This window comes from Nyctereutes procyonoides, unplaced genomic scaffold, assembly GCF_905146905.1.
Source record: "Nyctereutes procyonoides isolate TBG_1078 unplaced genomic scaffold, NYPRO_anot_genome, whole genome shotgun sequence".
Taxonomy (NCBI): domain Eukaryota; kingdom Metazoa; phylum Chordata; class Mammalia; order Carnivora; family Canidae; genus Nyctereutes; species Nyctereutes procyonoides.
The window spans coordinates 14,383,086-14,404,547 of record NW_026575046.1 but is presented as its reverse complement, the minus strand read 5'-3'; the positions used below and the strand labels follow the sequence as shown (position 1 = coordinate 14,404,547).

Below are 21,462 nucleotides of genomic sequence, written 5' to 3'. Positions count from 1 at the left end.
AGCTTTACACCAAGTTGGCAAATTGCATCCATCAGATGAATACGTTCATTTGAATACCTTGTTTCGTCTCACGATCAGCACTGAGCCCTCAATCCCAGCCAACTGTCTCTGGTTATAGGAGGACCCCTGAGTGTGTGTGGATGGCTCAAAGCAAAATCTTTTTCCAATTAGTAAAAAAGAAAACATCATCCTCTTCTAAAATAGTACAGTGAAGTCTCACCTTATTTAAAGCTTAGATTCTAAAGTCCCTGCCCAAGTGATGATCATAGAGAGTCTACATTATTCATAAATATCTCTCAGATCACAGTTAAAATATAGTATGCCTTGATTAGTGTGCACGGACCTGCATAGTGATGGATCCATATATCGGCAGCAACATATCCTCCTTAACATTTACTGCTGGACATGGGCTCAATGAATGGGATAGAAGACATTTATTAACATTATTATTAACATTTATAAAATGTTAATCTCTCTCTCCCCTTCTTTTCAAAGTGTGAATAGTTGAATTCTTTCCAGTTAAACATAGATGTGTGACCCCACCATACCGTCCTTGTTCTGAATGGAAGCCCACATTGGAAAACCGAGTGAAAAATAATAAGCAATGCATTACCATACTGCTCTGTCTTTGCATACAGGCTAGACCTTCCGAATTTCCATGAACTTGGCAAAGAGATGTCTATAGCATTCTGTTTGAATCAAGCATTTTATGATAAAGGAATGTTCAGTGTCAGGGCCCATTTTGATTTTCAGCAGCAGCAAGAAATTGTTTACCCAAGGAATCCAGTCATCTGAGTAAATTGAAATTCTTCTTTTCTTATTTATTTCAGAGCTATTTATTTCATTTTAGTCCAAGCCCAACAATTCCAAATGCTTTGCAAATAAGTGTCAAAGGGTTTGTTGCCAAAATATTTCCCAGCATATTTTCTGACTTTTTTTTTTTTTTTAAGAAAAGACTCTTCTGGTTCTTAAGGGACATTTTTGTTCCCTGGCTGCTTCTGTCTCTTACATTTAAAGGTAACTAACTATCCTTTCTCTATCCCTGACACATGTGGTAGATTTAGTGGATCCACCCTTGTCGTGCTACCCTATGCCTTCACCTCTGGGTGCATCTAGGCCTGTGGAAACCACATTCACTAGTAGGAAATTCCTTCCCTGTGTCAGAATGCTTCTAACTGAGCATATATCTGCTAAGTTGAACCCACCACTTTGCTGTCCTTAGCAGTTGGCTCTATCTTGCAGCGGGCAGCCGGGATGAGGTATGATGGGAAAAGTTGTCCTGGTTCAAATCCTGGCCCACTGCTGAGTGGTTTTAGTATTTCTGAACTCTTATTTCCTCACAGGATTGTGAATCTTTACACAATGTTAGTTATTAATATCCTGCCAAATGCCCAGAGCCAGGAATCGTTCGTTTCAAAGGATCAAACACCAAATATCTATATTTAGTTCATTTCCTCTATTCCCACTGGCCTTATAAAACCCATCAAAGTTTTATTTGTGGTAACTCAGAGGAACTTGTCCCACGTACATCTTTGGAAGAAGGATGGGTAGCTTGTTGGGGCACGACCTCTTTTAACTATTCTTTTTTTTTTTTTTTTTTTTTAAATATCTCAAAGCAACATAAAAATGCTCAGGCTACAAACACTGATTAGAAATAATTTAAGGACTAAGAAAAGAATATTAAAAAATGAAGTTTAGGTAGACATGGGCTCCTATGAGCAAGCCCTTTGCACAAGTGGAAAAGATGCCATGTTTTGTGTTAGAGATTATCGGAATGCTTTCTCCTTCATGAGCAATTGCTGCATGAGTGGGTTTCTTGTGTCAGCTGGGTTCCCTTTGAAGTTTCCGTCCCTGGTGAACTTTCATATTTCATCAGTGACTTAGCTTGGAAAGGATGTGGCCAGAGTATAAGCCAAGGACATAGGCATGCCAGCTTTGTGGGCAACACGGATGACTTAGAGCAAAACGATTATTGTCTCCAAACTGCCATTTCTTTTCTGTTCAAGCATGAGCAACACACCTCTCCAAGAATCTCAGAGAAACAAAAGTTAGGTTTCATGTGCTGGGTCAGGAAATGAGAAATTTCAGGTATCTTATCTGAACTAGGGGAGCAATAGTAATGCATATGCTCAAATAAAGAAACTGACTTTTGGAAAAGTGATGGGATAATAAAGGTGGATACTTTCATGTGAACCATTATTGCATTAGATGTACTAGCACATATTAGTAACTTTCGGCAGGAACGCAAATTGCAAATTCAGTGCATTGACCTCTGGCAAACACCCTACTCCAGTTCTCTGCATTTATTTGTTTAATGATGGAGAAGAATATGATTTCAACATTGCTTTACTGCAAACTTTTTGCCTATAGCATCAATAATGCTCAACAATGCAAAGTATTGAATAAATCTTTATGTCTGAAATGGGCATGGATCCCAAGCCACAAATTTCATCACTCCAGTGTTGAGCCTCATTGCCACAGGATGGTGAAAATTTAGTCTCGGTTTGGAATGTTATCCCATCCCTTTCCCCAAGGTTACCTCTAAGTTCTGGGTACTTAGAATGCAAGGGTTTGGGGCAGAGGGTTCCTGGGTTTTAGTGTCACCTGTTTGAGATGGTATTTACTGAGACGTCCACTGTCCTACCGCATCTCAATGCTCAAGCTGAAGTGGTCACAATTGAGTAACCCTTATTCTCATCTGTGAGGGCCCTGCAGAACCACGGGCTTCTTGGCTCCCTCCCTGCCATTCTGCGCTTCCCACACCATGCCAGGGTGAGGTGAATGAACTCTGTGACTCTGCGTGCTTTCCTTTCTTCTTCTCTAAGATAGAGATAAAATACAGTTGCTCAATTATTCATGGACTCGTATTTGCAAATTCACTCAGTAAATCTTATGTGTAACATCAAAAGCAATACAGGTAGCTCATTTTCAGTCTTTTACAAACAAGTGCAGACTGTATTGGGGGCAATTTGAGTCTGCCCAAGGCCTCATTCCCTGTGTGAGATAGATCAAGGTGACTTCCTACTTCTCATTGGGTTCTCATGTTGTAAACAAGTGTCCTCTTCATGAGGTATTTAGTGCCAAATTATTTGCATTTTTATTCTTTTTTGTGTGTATCTGACTTCACTGTTTAAAATGGTCCCAAATGTACTGCTAAAGTGCTGTCTAGAATTCAAAAGGGCAAGAACATTGTGATGTGCCTTGTGGAGAAAATTCATGTGTGAAGTGTTGTTCAGGCATGAGTTTCAGTGCTGTTGCCCATGGGCTCAATGCTAATGAAGCAATAATATATATTAAATATCTTTAATATACCCTCCTCAAAGTGTTTTTGTGAGGATTGGATGAGTCAATATATGTCAAGCACTTAGAACAGAGCCTGACACATAATAAGCTCATCTATCTAGACCCACTGCAAACCATTTCTTCCCTGAGGTCTTATTGCCTCCCTGGGGTCTGCCTAGAAGAATGTAGCATTGGTCCCTTCTGTTCTGGGATCCCCCTCAAGCCATTTGGGGGTGGTTATGCTCTCCAACTCCCACTCCCTCAGTACCAGATAGGCCCTAAGAGCAGGGAGCAGAACCACCACTGCCCTAGGATTCACCAGCACATGTGTACCCATTATGAATTTCTTGCTCTTAAATCACATTTTTTTACTGAATCTTCCTGCTGTGCCTCTGAAGCCTAAGGGCTTTTGAAACTCAGAAGCAAGAAGACACATTCTTGTCTCACTGCTTTCTACTTTCATGTCCTTTCTCCAAAGCAATAAGTTATCCTGGCTCAGCTTGAATGTGAAGGGAGGGCCCAAAGGGACAAGAACATATGGAAATACCACAGGACCACAGGTAGTGGTGGGTGGATGAAAACAGTGGTGAACACTTTAAATATATTATCTAACCATCTTTTAGGAGAACAATTGCCTTGTAAACCTGAAGAATGTCAAGCTACTTGTGTCTTCTGTCTTTGACCAGAGTATATATATTTTCTTGATTGATTTTCCTTGTACTCTCAGCCTCTGAGAGGACAGGTCATGCCTGTCTTATTCATTCCTGTGTCCACAGTGCCTAGCACAATTCTTGGAGAGTGGGTGCTCCATCAATCTTTAATGACAAATGGGTTCAAGGACACACACCCACACATGGTAGCTAGTACTTAGTTTGTTAGCGTGTATATGTTGGGGAAGGTAGGAACCATATATCTAATTGAACACTTTCGTTGCTATTTTCTTAGGATATAGAATGGAGTTAGAATCACTCTCTCATGAACTCCATAGGAATTTGGGGGATTTTTTAGTCTGATCTCTTGTTGAGGTGAAGTAGCTGGCACCACACTTTTAGCTCTCTTGACTTGAGCTATTTTGCCATCAGAATGCGGATTGTTAAGCCACACACCTGAAGCAGAGAGGCAATTATAGGCACCTAGTAGATACACAGACCCTTTAGATTCCTTGGTCCTGAAACTCCCCAAGCTACCCATTTTACCTGTTATAGCTGTGAACTAAAGAAAAACAACCCTATTTCTATGTGCTTGGATTTCTTCCACGATGAGTCATGGTTCAAGTTGTATCATAAGTTTTATGAAATATAACATCTGTCTGTCAAGACACTCATTGTTCTGAGATTGGCTGTGGTCTGAGTGTGACAACGTGGCCTCGCTCCATAATGGAGCCAGCTGGATCATTTGTGGGCTCTTCTTTGTCAAGTTTTTGTAAAGCCTAGTTATCTGACATTAGCAGATGTCCTGTAGATGTTCCATCTTCTGGTTTGGCCAATAACCTGGTGATTAATTCCAGAGGCCCCAACGAGGCTGATGTTGGCAGAGAGATAAATGCAGTTTGGATTTAGATGTGGGGGTTGGTATTGGCCTTTCTTGCCGCTAAGATGACTTGGCTTTGTCTTGGAGACTATCTTTGAGGATAAAATCCTTAGCTTAAGCAGCAGCAGCAGACAGGAATGCGTTCAGTGAATCCCTACAGCCCTCTGCTGGCCTTTATCATATCTGAGGTTGTGAATAGATTCAGTTTAAGTGTTTCTATCCAGAGTTGTAATAGGTGCCTATGGAATAATTACCCTAATGGCCCACTATTCCCTCAGGGCATGTTCTGTTGTAACATTTAGCTACATCCTATAGTAGCTTTTGGACAAATGAAATAGTTTTGTCTGTTTGTTTTTTTTTTTTTTTACCCCCCTCCCAAAGAGAAGAGAGGATTGAAAATTCCCTAAATTACTTGAAGCAGATGTCAAAATTTTGCTCAACTAATTAATGAGGGAACTGACAGGGAAGACATAAAGAACAGTTTCTCTAAGTTCTTACAGGGTGTGTGTATATGATTAGCAAAAGTAAAAGGTTGGATATAAATTTGACTAACTTTCTACAGGGCAGTAAAACTATAACTTCTCTGTAATATTTTTGGGGTAATTTCTCTATTAGGCTACAAAAACAATACAAATCATAGAACCCTAATAATGTCTGCAAATTAACCTCAATTTTTCACAACTGCACATCATTGTGCTTTATCAGTTTTGCGTTGTTGGTCAAATATCCTATGACAACAGGGTCCCATTCCCTAGGTTAGAGTTTTAGTTAAGGGTGGAGCACGTTTGATTGCAAACTGCTGTCTTACCAGGCTATGCAGAATGATGTTTGGATTGGCAGCACTGGTGTCACTGGGGAGCTTGAAAAGAATGTAGACTCTCAGGCCATACCCTGAATCTTTAAAGTCAGAACCTGTGGTATAGATTCAATGTTTGTCCACTTAAATGTACATGTTAAAACCTAATACCCAATGTGATGGTATGAAGAGGTGGAGCCTTTAGAAGGTGATTAGGTCATGAGGCCTCATGAGTGGAATTAGCATGCCTCACCAGACACACAATCTGCTGATGCCACAATTATAAACTTCCCAGCTAACACAACTGTGAGAAGTAAATCTTTGTGGTTTGTAAACTGCCCAGTTTAGGGCATTTTTGTTATATAAACCCAAACAGACCAGGGCAATCTGCATTTTAATAAGATGTCCATATGTTCATGCACACATGAGCATTTAAGAAGCACTGCTTTAGACTGGTATTTTTTAAATCAGGCACTTACAGTTGCTACTCTTTCCAGGTCTGGGATATGTGGTGCTTCCACAGTACTTCCCACTTGCCCTGCTTGGTCTGTGGTAGGCCTAGGTCAGCCTCCAGAATGATCCTTGGATTCTAGTCACTGGACTCAATGTCCAAGTCCTTTCAGCCAGCTCTAGGCAGATTGTCACCCTGAGTGACAACCCGGCAGTAGTTGTCTTCTCCCATTTCTTCTTCTTTTTAAGATTTTATTAATTTATTCATGAGAGACACAGAGAGAGCCAGAGCTAGAGGCAGAGGGAGAAGCCACAGGCAGAGGCAGAGGCTCCCTCAGGGGAGCCTGATACAGGACTCCATCCCAGGACCCTGGGATCACAACCTGAGCCAAAGGCAGACACTCAACCACTGAACCGCCCAGGCGTCCCTCTTCTCCCACTTCTGAATTAGGGTTTCTGTAGCAAGTCTATAGGGACTCGGTTTGGGCCCTGCTTCTACCACTATATGGACTGATGCTTTACATGTATTGTCATGTTAACCCTCACAAAACTCATAGGAGGAGGTATCATCATCCCCATTTCTCAGAGAAATGCCCAAGATCACATGACTAGAAAACACCCAGGTGGGGATTGAAAGCAAATTCCAAACCCCTAATTTCCATGCTGTCCCCTGTCACTTAACCATGTAAGCCCTTGGCTTTCAGATCTAATTCAACTGGAAGAGTTTAAATATCTTTCTATCTCTAAAATCTTTGCATCCACTGATATATTGAAAGCTTATGAACTTCATTGCTAATCAAGAGGGATCCTATAACAATTATTAATAATCAACATCCTCTTGGTACCATTAACTAGGCACCAATAACAAATAAACTCTTCAGAAATCTTCTATACTCTTTGAGTACCCAGCCCACAGTTCCAGCATCATTTATTAGTTTTTTGTTTGTTTGTTTTTTGTTTTTTTTTTTTTTTTTAGTAATTGTTTACTTACCTGCTTCTCTCACTTAGAACTGCCTTCTGGGGAGGAAGGGATGGGGTGCTGAAGCTAGGAGAGTCCTTTACATATGTACAGTGCTCAACAATTTTTATTGATGTACACTAAGCCAGCAGACATAAAAATAGACTTGGAAACCCTCCAATTGTAGGACTCGATCAGTCTAGTCGATATTGAATATAAGTCTGTCATTAGATTTATACCCACATATTTATATGCATGAAATAAAACCACCATTCTGTTGCACAGCAGAGGATTTATTTCACATATAAATTCTTTTAAATAGGCAGGAGTCTCTTGCTCTACATTTCCTTTGCTTAGTGGCATGGTAAGTGTGAAGGAAAGAGGCATAAATGACAGAATTAAATGACAATATAACAACCATTGATCTGGTAACAAATGATAAATAGTTTCAAAAAAGGAATGTGTAAGCTTTTCATAGGATTAATTAAGGTTGGGGATTCTCAACTGGGGGCCATTTTGCCTCCTATGGGACATTAGGCAATGTCTAAAGACATTTTTATTTGTCAGGCTGGTGAAGTTGTTACTGGCATCTAGTGTGGAGAGACCAGAAATGCTGTTAAACATCCTAATGTACAGAACAGCCCTTCACAACAAAGAATTCTTCAGCCCAAAATGTCAGTAGTGCTGAAATTGGGAAATCTTGATTTATAATACAACCCCAAATAGTGCTTGAAATTTAGTACATCTTTATTGGTTGATTGCTTGGTTCAGCACATGACCTCTGACACCCTTGGTATCTCCATGATTAGATAAAGAGAGTCATTGTCTAATAGTGATCCAGAGGCACCATTAGTCCCAGAACTGCCCTCTGTATCATAACAGAGTGTGGCTGACTCAGGGGTCTCCCTTCCTCTCAAAGCCTGGGACCCACCATCCAGGACAGGTCCCATATGTGTCATTTATCTGTTTATGTACATGCCCATTGCCTGTAACTAGACCATATACTCCTGTTGGCACAAGACGTATGTTTCACCTCATTGCACTCATTTGCCACAGTCTCCCATAAGTCTGTCTTATAATGCTTTGGCACTCAGGGCATAACAATGATGCTTTACTTTTGAAATTCATTGGTTAAGGAGTTTGTCATCTGTAAATATCCTCTATAGTAAATTGCAACTAATGAGAATGAAGAGTGACTAGAATCACCCATTCTTCCACCATTCGGGATAAATTAAGAGTCATGGTATTTGACATTCAGATTTGTGTTCCTGGGGTCAGGGTTTATTCTGGGTGTTTAGAGTTACAGTTAGAAAATTCCTTAAGTTTCATTTTCTTCCTTGATTCCCTGGTTTGTGAGAATATTGTCTTTATTTGGGAAATAAAATAGAGTCTTCATTCGCACAAGAAAAACAAAAACAAAGTATTTCTGGCCAGATACATGTGTTTGGTAAGACATGATGGGAAGTTGACATTTAAAGGTATCTGACGAGTGATCAGCCCTATTTAAGTTTGTGATGTAGGTAGGAGGTGTGTTTGGCATCCATCTCCTTACTTCCCTGGGTATGCTCCCACCCCTGGGTGTCCCCGTGCCCTGCATTTCCAGAATCACTGATGCTTGCCACCAGGAGAAACATCTGAGGAGCACTTACTACTTTGGTGTCTTGCCCAGGTCAGGGGCACTTGTATTTTAAAATCCAAAACGGATGAATCACTACTAATAGGATTTCAAATATTAGACCATTAGGGCAGGATTGATTTGGGGAAGTCCTTCCTCAATGTCCTCCAAATCACACCGTCTTTAGCAAAAGCAGGTGAAGCAAACATCAGCGAGACTTCCATATTTCAACATATCCAACTTATTATTTGTTCTGTGACTATCAATTGGAACAAGTTCCTTTAGCTTCTAACAGGAAAGAAGACAGAGTCCAAAGCTCTTTGATCTTTGCAAAGGAAGCCTATTAACAGATAAATGCCAATACAAATAATTTTACTGCAATCCAGCCCCAGTTTTTTTCTGGAGCTTTGCAAGGGCAGGAATTATAGTTCTGCAGCAGTTTAGAGAGTGCAATTTAGAAAGGCCATAGGACTTCTGATGGTGGCAATATTTGTGTCTGGCACTAGTCCATTTTCTAATCATGACCCTACTTGTAGGTTACTCTTCTGCTACCTTCCGTATGATGAGTGAAGTCCAAGGGCACAGCAAGTACATTCCAGAGCCAAGCTTGAGTCCCTGTTTTGTGATTGCGAATGTCTTGGCCTCCTGCTGTGATAACTCTCCATCATAAGCAGACGCCTCTGCTGACCTCAGGGAGTTTTCCCACTGAAGGGGAGGGTCCAGACACCATGAGAAAGAAGATGGTTTGCTAAATATGCTAATACAGGTCTTTCTTGTTTTCCAGGTTTTGGAGGCGCCCTGGGTTACCTTTTGGGTGCCATCGACTGGGCCCATCTGGAGATAGGAAGAGTATTGGGTTCAGAATTCCAGGTCATGTTCTTCTTCTCCGCTTTAGTGCTTACTTTGTGTTTTATTATTCATCTCTGCAGTATCCCTGAAGCCCCACTTAGAGATGTTACAAAGGACATTCCCCCACAGCAAGCTCCCCAGGATTTTCTATTGTCATCAGACAAAATGTACCAGTATGGGTCTATTGAGAAAGCTAAGAACGGTTATGTAAACCCAGAGCTGGCATTGCAGGGAGAAAAAACCCCAAATCCTTCTAAACAGGTAAGATGCAAATTCTTTTTTCTTTACTCAGGAAAAATATCCTTGTTCTTACCCTTCTTATTTTTTTTTATTATTCTTTTTTTTTTCTAACAACTTTCATACAAGCTCAGTCAATCTCTATGAGTCCGACTTCTCTTGGGTTAGCCTATCTATTTTCTAGGACTATTGGGATATTTAACTAAGATAAGGCATGCAAAGGTGCTTTTTAAGCTTTATATAAGTAAATGAGCATATTATAGTCATTCATTCAACAAACTACTTCGGTTACCAAGTACGTGGAAAGCACTACTAGGTATTGAGGGATCATAAAACAGATTATTAATCTCTGCTCCCTGTGCTCAAGAATTTACAGCCATAACAGGGGGCATAATAATACCAGTTTATAACAATACATATTCCAAGGTCAAATATACTTATTTTCCAAAACGAGAGAGGTGGCAGTACAGTTTGGAAGTTGGAAATTTTTTTTTAATGCCAAGAGGAGGCCTGAATTATTTCAGGATTCAAACTGGATCCCATAAAATTCATCCTCAATTCCTTCATGCCATCATTGCTTACTTTATCATTTCAGTAGTCTCCTTTTGAGTGTACTCTTAGGAAGTTCTCTTCCCCACTCTCAGCTCTGGGCCTTTTTCATGTATAAATGCACCACCACCCAATCTCCAGTTGACAAAAGTGTACAATACGTTCAGTAGAGCAACTCCCAAGGGCTCAGAACCATTGAAAGGGCTTCACCAAGGGAACAGATGAGTCACATAATAAGATGCCAGCTGAATTTTCATTCTGAGTTAAAATACCCAAAGGGCTTTGAATATTTACATTCCCAGCTTTTACAGAAATACTAGGCACAATTTGAAAGCTCATATTTATTTTTGGATGACAGGGAAAATTAGATTAACAATGAAAGTAGGATGAAAATTATGTATAAGGCAGAAGCATAAATTAATATTTGGAATGAGAATGAATACTTCTGGCCACATTCACTTTTAAAAATTTTGCATTTTTGGAAAGAAAAGAAGGAAAATAAGAATAAATCACTGAGTCTGAGGCATGAAATTCAGGCTGTTGTTGTTCAAAGATTTCATTTTTATTTTTTAAAGTAATCTCTAAACCCAACAGGGGCTCAAACCTACAATCCTGAGATCAAGTGCTGCATGCTTTACCAACTGCCCCAGCTGTGGGCTCCTGTTGATTTTTGTTCTATGCCCTTAGCTTCTTCCTATGGTTGAGTAAAAAGTAACAATCGTGCATTGAATTTATTTTTCAGTCAACATTTATTTTGACAGTTACCATATTCTATGGGCAAGAAAGTTATTTTTCCTAATTCCAGAGGAATGTCTATACTTTTTAAATACAGTCGTCCTCATTTATCTGAAGTTTCACTTTCTATCTTTCTGTTACCTATGGTCAACCACTATCTAGAAGCAGATGATTTACTGTCAAAAGGTCAATAGTAGCTTAATGCTATGTCGTCCACCTCACTTCATTTCATCACATAGGCATTTTATCATCTCATGGCATCACGAGAATAAGAAGAGTGAGTATAACATAATCATGTATTTTGGGAGAGAGAGACTACATTCACACAACTTTTATTACAGTATATTGTTATAATTGTTCTATTTTATTATGTTATTGTTAATTTCCTACTGTGTCTGATTTATAAATTAAACCTTATCATTGGTATGCATGTACAAGAAAAAACATAGTCTATATACAGTTCAGTACCATGTGCAGTTTCTGGCATCCACTGGGGGCCTTGGAACGTACATGCCATGGATAAGGGTGGGAATGACTGCATGAGAAGATCAGTTCAGTCATGGCCAGTAGGTTAAATACTACAAAATTGAAAAATTAAAAAAATAAATTTATCTAATAAATGTACAAAAAGTAAATATATTTTCCACAATGAAGAATTAAAAAGCATTATTATATAAAATTAAGAATTATAAAATAGCTGTTATAGTTAAAATAGAAACTCCCATGAGAATACCTTGTAAATAAACTAGCCAAGACTCAATTTCATTGTGTCAAGATTAAGAACAGATAAAGATTTGACAAGACCTATTATCCCACAATGACTGATGTTTATAGTCTCAGTGAGTGTCTTAATATTCCCAAGGTTTCTTTCTCCTCTTATATAACAAGATGCTGAAAGCTGTTTTATTCTTTGTATTTCAAAACAGTTGTGTCAGTAGTTCAAAATTTCTGATTTTCTCAAAGCTTCTGATATAAAAAAAGTATAGCTGCTGGTTTTAACATAATTTAAGTCTAAATTAAAGAATATGGGTATGTGTATTGATTGTGTGTGTGTGTGTGTGTGTGTGTGTATTCTATATTGTCTTCACTTCAGACTCCACAAAGGGCTCATTTTAAAAAAATATTTTATTTATTTTTGAGAGACACACAGAGAGAGAGAAGCAGAGACACAGGCAGAGGGAGAAGCAGGCTCCATGCAGGGACCCCTATGTGGGACTTGATCCCGCGTATCCAGGATCAGGCCCTGGGCTAACCCACCTTGTTGAGCCGGACTGCCCACAAAGGGCTCATTTACATGTGCTGGCTCATGGCAGGATCCAGAGAAATAAACTAGGAAGAGGTACTTGACCAAAACCAGGGAGCTGATTTGCTCTTTGTATTAGTTTTCTATTGCTACCTAGCAAATTACCACAGTTTGCACAGCTTAAAACCATATTTATTATCTCATAGTCCTGTAGATCAGAGTTCTGGGTGGGCTCAACTGGGCTCTCCGCTTAGGGTCTCACAAGGCTGAAATCAATATGTTGATGGAGGAGCATTCTCATCTGGAGGCTCAACTGGGGAAGAATCAGCTTTTGGGCTCATTCAAGTAGAATCTAGTTCCTTGTGTTTGTAGGACTAAACTGCTTATTTTCTTACTGACTGATGGCAAGAAGTCACTCTCATCTCCTAGAGTCTACTCTAAGATCCCTTTCACGTGATCCCTTCCACCTTCAAAGCCAGCAACCCTTGTGCTTTGAAACTCTGATTTCCTCTTCTACTCCCACCTGGAGAAAATTCTTTGCTTTTTAAATTGCTCATGTGATTTGGTTAAGGTCACCCAGATAATCTCCCTTTTGATTAACTCAAAGTCAAGAAATTAGTAACCTTAATTAAATCTGCAAAATCCCTCTGCCATGTAGCATAGCATAATTATAGGGTAACATCAGAGGACAGGGATCATGTGGCCATCTTAGAATTTAGCCTAACATGCTTTCAGATTCAAGAAATCTAAGAATTATAATAATCTAAGGGCTAGCTTAGATCTGTGAGCCTTGTCCTCATGTAGTGGTTCTGCCATCCAAAGACAGGATGCTAGATATCTCTTACATCTTGGCCCAAAGCAAACCCCATTTCCAGACCTTTTACCCTTAGGTCTCCAAAACCTTATTCAGGGCCCTCATACTTGACAGAGCACTTCCTATAAGACCCCTCCGTGGAAACCTTGGTGACATGCCCAGAAAGTGTGATGCTGTGGGGTAATTGACTGACACGTATGTGACATGGCTGTGTGCTCTGGCTCACACAGCTGGCTGCATGTCTGCACTGAAGGTCACACCTGTTTCCTGTTTTGTTCCAGATTAGTAAGACAATGACCATGACATCACTGCTGAGGGTGCTGATGAATATGCCTTCCCATTACCTCTGCCTTTGCATCAGCCACTTCATTGGATGGACTGCTTTCCTGTCTAACATGCTCTTCTTCACAGATTTCATGGGCCAGGTAATAAACATGTCTGTGCACAAACTCATTGACTTGCATATCAGTCCTTCACACAGCACCTGTTGAGTTTCTTCTGGGCTCACCCCAAGGATGGGCACAGTAAGAATGTAAGGAAGAGTACCTTTAAGGAGCTGTCTTACAGACAGGAACTGGAGACAAGTTACTACACCCTAGAAATCTCTATGGGACCAGGACTTATCAAATACAACAAACAGGAAAGAATCAATGTGAGCTGCAGTAGTCGTGGCAGGCTAAATAAAGGAGGTATAGTATAGTCCTGGCATTGAAAGGTGAATAGGAGTTGGACAGAGAGAGAAGAGGGAGAAAACATTCCAAGCAGGAATAGGAATGGCATTGTGGAAATGAGTCAGAAGAAGCCTGTTGGTTATACCAGAAGAAGGGTATCAGGGTTGCTTAGTCAGGTGGGGGCCAGATATTAGGTGGAAGGAAGGGTGTTAATGATCCAGGGAGATACTGTTTAGACTTGATGACATTAGGACTTCTTGAAGGTCCTTGAGTAGAAGTGTAGAAGGATGAAAGGGGTGATGTGGTCATGGGAGAATGAACTCTGTGTCCTGGGAAGGGCCCCCTGGGCAGGGACATGTCACTCCTCAGGATGGAGAAGCAGAGTACATGAAAGGGGGTCCCTACCACACTGCATTTGTATCTCAACAGCCACAAATCTCTTTCAGATTGTATACCACGGGGATCCCTACAGTGCACACAACTCCACAGAGTTTCTCATCTACGAAAGAGGGGTCGAGGTTGGATGTTGGGGCTTGTGCATCAATTCCGTGTTTTCCTCACTTTATTCTTGTAAGTCTCTTCCTCCTCAAGGTGTCTTCTAGAAGGCTCTGGTCTAGCAGAATATTGAATTTTATGCATTTATATGTATTCTTTTGCTCTTTAAAATACCAGATTCTTGAGGTGCCTAGGTGTCACAGTTGGTTAAACATCTAACTCTTGGTTTCAGCTCATGTCCTGATCTCAGGGTTAAGAGATAAAGTCCCGTATTGGGTTCCTCCCTTAGCTTGGAATTTGCTTGGGATTTTCTCTCCCTCTTTCTCTGACCCTCCCACTCATGCTCTCTTTCTCTCTTTCAAATAAATAAATTAAATAAGTAAAACATCATATTCTTGATAAATTATGGAAATCAGGAAAAACTATTCCCTTAGGACCACAGGAAGTAACCTTTTCCATACTGAATTCTATGTTATTTTCCTCATTGATTAGCCTTTCCTTGGAATCCATGGGTTCTTGATCAAAGTTCTCTAGAAAATAAAGGGAAACCTTGTAAACAAGTTAGTGAAGTATTGGATGCACAAGGGCTACAGTCCCAGCACTGACTATCAGGTCTATGTTCTACTGGAGAAAGTACACTGGTGGAATTTCACAGATATGTTTATTAGATCTGTAGATGACAGAACATAGGAGGGATGGTTAATATGCTAGGTGACAGAATTAATGTGCAAAATGACCTTAGTTCAAGTGAGGGAGGAAGGCATGTCACAGGAGCACTGTTCCAGGATTAAGGATGACAACTTTCTTTCTCAGGTACCAGCTTTCCATGGGGACTGGAGTTCATTAACCCCTGCTTAGCTAAGTTTCAGTTCTAAAGACACTGCAAACAAAGAAATTTCTGTGATTGGTTTTATTTATTGTGTTTTTATAAAAAGATTTTATTTATTTAAGAGAGAGAGTGCACATGTGGGGGGAGGAGCAGAGGGAGAGGGATAAGCATATTTTGCACTGAGTGCAGAGCCTGATGCAGGGCTCAATCCCAGGGATCCAAGATCATGACTTGAGCTGAAATCAAGAGTTGGTCTCTCAAGAGACTGAGCCACCCAGGCACCCCTGTGACTAGTTTCAAACATCCCAAACTAATGTACTATATAACACTAGTATCATTTGGTGCCCAGCAATGTATACGGAAATCTCCAAGCTCTGTATACATTGAATTAAGTGAAATAATCTAGCCAATAAAATGTATGCAGGCCTCCCATTGGAATGGAATTGGAATGGAAATTGGGCTTCTAATAATAAAGGGAGCTCTCCTGGATTGTGGGGAGATAGCTGGACCCCAACTCAGAGCTCTAAGATTTGGGCAGGTCCAGGGGACAGCAAGGTTGTGACCCAGGTGGTAAAGGGGGAAGTGATGGAGGACAATCCCTGTTACCATTCTCAGGGGCACTCATTCTGTCATTGAAGTGTGCTTTTTAGGGGGAAGAGAGTGAATGTATATATTAACCCCTTGTCTGACCTCCAACTAGCCATAGCACAGCAGGAAACCTGCTGCAAGATAAAAAAAATCTCTTCAAAATATAGCACAACTGGGGAAAGGGGACCTAATACAAACATGTAAGTAATTCATGGCCTAGTAATCATGAAGCCATAAAATTTATTTTTTAAAAATTTATGATAAGCAAATAATAGCAGCTTAAACCTTGTATTTCGCCTTTTTCCCCCTTAGAGTGCATGAACTAAGAACATTCTTAGAGGAAGATGTCAAGTACTTAAAATAGAATCTGAGAGTGGTAGATTAAGGGTCTAATTATTCATCTCAATCCCTTTATGTTTTCTAGAGATGGGGGACTATTTACTACCACCTTCATTCTTGTAAGAGGAGCCCATTTTTTCCACAAGTAATAAGTATTTTAGTTTTGTGTCAATTAAAAAGTAATTTTTTTCAAAGAATCCCTACCAGGGACCATCCATTAGTCTAGTCTTAGTTCCATTTCATGGCACTTGAAAATTAAAATGCATGTTATTTTTAGGCCCTGTTGAGTTAAAAGCTCTGTGTACAATAAACTATTATTTGAATCGTTTTCCAAAGTTATTTTAATGTATAAACCAGTGGGATCCCTTTCACTTGAATTAGAACTAAAATTCTATTTATAAAATACCAACCAGCCCTTAAGGATCTTCAGGGGCTCTCCATGACCATAAGATAAAAAGTCAAAGTCCTCAGCCTGGCATTCCATGATTTTCAGTTTGGTCCGATTCGCACTTTGACCCCTCTCACTCCAGTTCAGATTCACTACACCTCATGACTCACTACACAGGCTTCTTCAGCTCTGTGGATTTTCTACTGCTTTTGGTTTCTCCTTCTCCAGATGTTCTTTCTAATTCCACATCTGGACAACTGCTAATCATGCTTTTAGACTCAGCTCCAATGTGACTTTGTCTGTTAAGCCTTCCAAGTTCTTTCCCCCTGCATTCCAACCCACCCTGAGCAAAATCAATCATTTCCTTCAATTCCAGAGTGCACCCTCTATTTTGGGCTCATCACATAACATCAGATGAGAATCCAGAATTTCTATCCAGATACAGTTTGGCAGGGCAATCTGGCTGCTAGGGTGAAGGGTGAGGTATGATATTTTCAAGTTCCTTTTGCATAGCAAACATACTCAGATCCATGAAAATGGCAATATTTAATACTGGAAAGTAGCCAATTTTTCATATCCTACAGTACTATTCATAGCTGGTGCTTAAGTCCATCATTTCCCTCCAATACCAATGGGAGGCACAGTGTGAGGACATAGCCACAACTGGGTATCAGACCCAGTAGAGGGCGAGTCAGCTTGGCCTTTACACTTATTGATTTCTCTTCATGGATAAGGGATTCTTTGCTTGGCTTTCAGTCTTTGTTCTGAAGTTACTTCTGTTTCCAAATAGCGCTTTATGCTTTTTTACCTTCTTCTTGTCTGGCCTATATAATTGGATGAGAGCATTTCCTCAGTGACTACTGATGGTGTCTTTTAAATACTGAGATACCTAGATTACATTTTTCGTATAATCATTAAGCAAACAGAAACTGAACTAACTATATACTGCTCTCACTCTTAACCTTGACAACAGCTCCCTGGGGGATGGTATGGATTTAATAGAGAAAGCAATGTTGCCCACTTGTCATTTTCAGAGCTCTGATTTCCATAGCATGATCTGAGACAGTGTTTAGTTTCATAATATATTCAGTTGTAATCCAGATTAGGTTTCTGGTCTATGTGATGTGAGTCCAACAGTTCTTTGTATAGATAGGGGAAATTTCATTCTTGAATAGATACATTTCAGGTCTTAGCATTCATCCCCTGGGTTCATGTGTTCCAGTAGAATGGTCAGGGGAAAGATAGGAAGCATATAGATTAGAAACAGCTATTTAAAAAGAAAGAGCAAAGTTTTTTAGGGATCTCATTTGAAAGAGCAAAGTTTTTTAGGGATCTCATTTGATCCTGGAGACAATCACAAAGAAGGGTTTTATTAATGTCTCTTCTTTTTTTTTTTAAGATTTTTTTTTTTTAGTTGAGGCTGAGATTTTGAAAAGATAAGGGAATGGACAGATGGTGAGGGAGTCAGCAGTAGGGAGGTTCTGGGTACAGTGAGGGCCCCTCACCAGCCTGGGAAGTGTTGGCCAGTCAGGGAACCTGTCTTTAGATAAAGGACATTCTTCACTTCCTTCTCAGGTGTGCAGGTGATGTTCAGATGGAGGGGAAAGGACCAAATGACTTGGATTATTCTTAAAATCTGGTTGTTTCAGTTTCCTCCAGCCTGACTTTGGGCCACGGGGCCAAGATAGGCCTGGATTGTTGTGTCCTGTTAGATTAGACTCTGTGAATCAAAAGGACCTACTTTTCTTCCCTGTCTTGCATCCCCACAATCCCATAGCCAATGTGGGCTTTTCCCACCTTTGCATTCTGTTGCTATTCAACTGCCTGCCGAACAGTGCCTGGTCCTTCCTTGTGGAAAAAGAAACCTCGCAAGGCAGTTTCCAGCCCTCTGTATGCACAGGATTTAAGACTGATTCCAAAAGCCAGCTGTTTTTAAGCACAGATAAGGAGGTTCTTTTGTTCCTGACTCAGTATCAAAGGAAGGCTCCTAAAAAAAAAAAGTGAATCTTCAAAAAGAAAGATTGTCTGAAATTACCTAGTGTTATGAGGCACCGCCAGCTGTAATTTCTTTCTTTCTTCTCCCCACAGACTTTCAGAAACCTTTGGTATCCTACATCGGATTAAAGGGTCTTTACTTCACAGGGTATTTGCTCTTTGGCCTGGGAACAGGATTTATTGGGCTCTTCCCGAATGTCTACTCCACCCTGGCTCTGTGTACCATGTTTGGTGTGATGTCCAGCACTCTGTACACTGTGCCCTTTAACCTCATTGCCAAGTACCACCGCGAGGAGCAGGAGAAGGTGTGTCATTGAACCTCACCCCAAAGGCAGAGGGGGGGATGGGGTAAGAAAATGCAGGGCAGAGCTAGAAAATAAGGATCTTGAAGCAGCAGCTTCACTGTCCTCTTTCCTCTGCAGCTCTGTGCACCTGGAGGGCAGTAGAGAGATACTGTTACCCTGTTATCTGATGGGGGGGGGGGGAAGGGGGCTCAGGAATGCTGAGAAAGCAGCCCAAGTCACACAGCAAGAAAAGAAAGGGGAGCCTGGGGATTCTGACAACTGTCCCAATGTCCAGTTCACCTGCAGCTTTCCTGGGGCCCCCACCCCCAGTGGCTGCAAAGGTGGAATTTCTGGGAATTATTGGTTAAGGGTAGGAGATTCCTAACCCACATTTCCCTTGGAGGCCAGGCTTTAGCAAGTCAGACTCTGTGGGCAGGGAGGAAAGCTGAGGTTGCAGGTGGTCACCTACCAGCTGCCTCCAGGGAGGCCTGCCCCCATCTCTGTCTTGGAGATTAGTCAGGAGGGCAAGGCACCAAACTGCCCCCAAAGAACGGTAGGTTGGGTATTTCTGCTCCAAGATCAGCAGCTCTTCTTTTCAAAAGATGTAACTTTTTCTCTATGAAAATAGGTATAACATTTCCTTACTTGGCGTAGAGATAAAAATGCTAAAGAGATAACTTTAAGCTCACTCTGCCATAGTGTGAAGCTGAAAGACACTGAACACATGTCTGTGGTTGCAGTGCTGGCCCGCTTCTCTATCATTTGACCTGGCCAGTGCCACAGGGTGGAGTTGCAGAGGAGTTAAAAGCTTCCAAACAAGAGTCTGTGGCTGTTCTCGCCCCTGATGAACGCTGTCACTAATGTTTCCGTGTGTGCAAGGGTTTTGCTGTTAGAGATAGTTACCGTGAAGAACACTCCCTCCTGGGAGAAGGTTAGGTGGTATGAGGGCAAAAACACATAAGCTTTCGATTCAGAGAAACCTGGATTCAAATCCTGCTGCCCCTACTTTGCAGTTGTGTGACACTGGGGACGTTATTCATTTATTTATTAAACATCAGTTAAAATGAGTTCATTTTTAGATAAGGTTATATGTTCACATGGTTCAACAACCACAGCGATATATACATATGGCTCCACCTACCCGTTTTCTATGTCCCTCCGGGGCCTACGTATAAGCACTTAAGAGGTTTTTGTTTATCTTTCCAGCATTTTAAAATGAAAATCAAGTATGAATCTGTTTTCTTATTTTCCTTCTTGTGTTCAAAGTATAATGTGCATTTTTCTGCACAATGCTTTTTTTGTGCTTTAATTGTATAGGAATTATCACTCAAACTGTCAGAGCCTGAGCTTCCTAATCAAGCAAATGGGAATAATATGCCCACCTTATGGTGATTGGAAAATGGAATAAAACAAGGTAGTACAGGTGGCCTGCCTAGCATGCTGCCCACCTAGCACCTGGCAGAGACTCAAAAAATGGTAATTAGTATTGCTGTTGTCCTATGGGCATGGTAGTGTGTGCGTCCAGGGAGGAGGAGAGGACAAAGAAAAGTGACACAACCAGAGAATCTTGCATAAGGCTAAGGCCTAGCACGCACAAGACACCAGATAAATGGCAACATTATCAACCAGTTCATACCAAGCACATTCTGAAAGGCTGAATTGCTTTTTTTATATTGCTTCTCCTATGTAGATCTGTGCTTCAACACCCTTCTTAATCACTGAACTTTTAACTCTACTGAAGGAAAGAAATGGGATATTTATTGAGTTTCTATTATATTATACCTACTGACTTCTTAGGAAGAGGTATTTTGCATATATTAATCATGTAACCTTCCCAGGCATTCACAGGGGTGTGTGAGACTTTGTGGCAGGTAGGAAAAGCAGCCTCATGCAGTTTCTTGGTGACTGTAAAGCAAGGACTGGGCAAACTACATCTCATGGGCCAAATGTGGCCCGCCACCTGCTTTTGTACGGCTGGTGAGCTAAGAATTCTCTTAAAATTTTTAAATGCTGTGTTACAAGAAAATCAATAGAAAGGTAACATTTGTGACAAGTGAAAATGATATGAAATCCAAATACCAATGACCATTAGGTCATATTGGAACACTGACTCGTTTATCCACTGCCGCCGCTTTTACACCACAATGGTAGCGTTGTGTGGTTGCAACCAAGACCATGAAAGGATTTCCTACCTGGGTCTTCACAGAAAAAGTATGCCAGCTTTTGCCCCAATGGACTGTTCATGTAGATTAAATGTCTTCCTGTGTTTCCCTTGCAGAGACAGCAGGCCCGAGGAGGGAGCCTGGACAGCGGTGAGAGAGGGCAGGGCCTGGACTGCGCAGTCCTCACCTGCATGGTGCAGCTGGCTCAGATCCTGGTTGGAGGTGGCCTGGGCTTTCTGGTCAACAAGGCCGGGAGCGTCATCGTGGTCATCACGGCCTCTGCGCTGGCGCTGATCGGCTGCTGTTTTGTGGCTCTCTTTGTTAGATATGTGGATTAGGTCAATAAAGAGACACTGTCCCTACTCTCAGACACAGGGAAGTACATGGCAGGAGATCAGTCTCTTCTTTTGGCTCTGGAGTTTTGGGGTCTGCCCACTGGACACCCTGTGTTGACTTCAGCCTCAACAATCTGCCCACACCTCACTCCTCTGCACAACAGTTTGCTGCTGTCAGGCATCGCTTATCTTAGGAGAGGCTGGGCTCTGCCTCCATTCAGTGGGGCAAAGGCTGAGTGTGGGAGAGAGCACCTACCTCTCCGGGTATTTCCAGCCTTGAGAGAACTCGAGAAGCAGACTGGTTGTCCACATGACAAC

At 41.1% G+C, this 21,462-nt stretch overlaps 1 protein-coding gene across 2 annotated transcripts in view; it reads left to right on the top strand.

The window, feature by feature from the left end:
• Nucleotides 1-21,201, top strand: part of SLC45A2 (solute carrier family 45 member 2) — a 32,409-nt gene extending 11,208 nt beyond the window's left edge. The window contains exons 3-7 of one of the 2 annotated variants that reach the window (XM_055325032.1): nucleotides 9,416-9,741; nucleotides 13,340-13,483; nucleotides 14,176-14,299; nucleotides 18,511-18,668; nucleotides 20,926-21,201. In XM_055325032.1, the coding sequence (XP_055181007.1) occupies nucleotides 9,416-9,741; nucleotides 13,340-13,483; nucleotides 14,176-14,299; nucleotides 18,511-18,668; nucleotides 20,926-21,147 (974 nt within the window). In that variant the 3' untranslated portion in view covers nucleotides 21,148-21,201. Of the gene's footprint in view, nucleotides 1-9,415; nucleotides 9,742-13,339; nucleotides 13,484-14,175; nucleotides 14,300-18,456; nucleotides 18,669-20,925 lie in introns of both variants that reach the window. The other variant, XM_055325031.1, reaches the window with a different exon arrangement.
• Nucleotides 21,202-21,462: the final 261 nt, after the last annotated feature.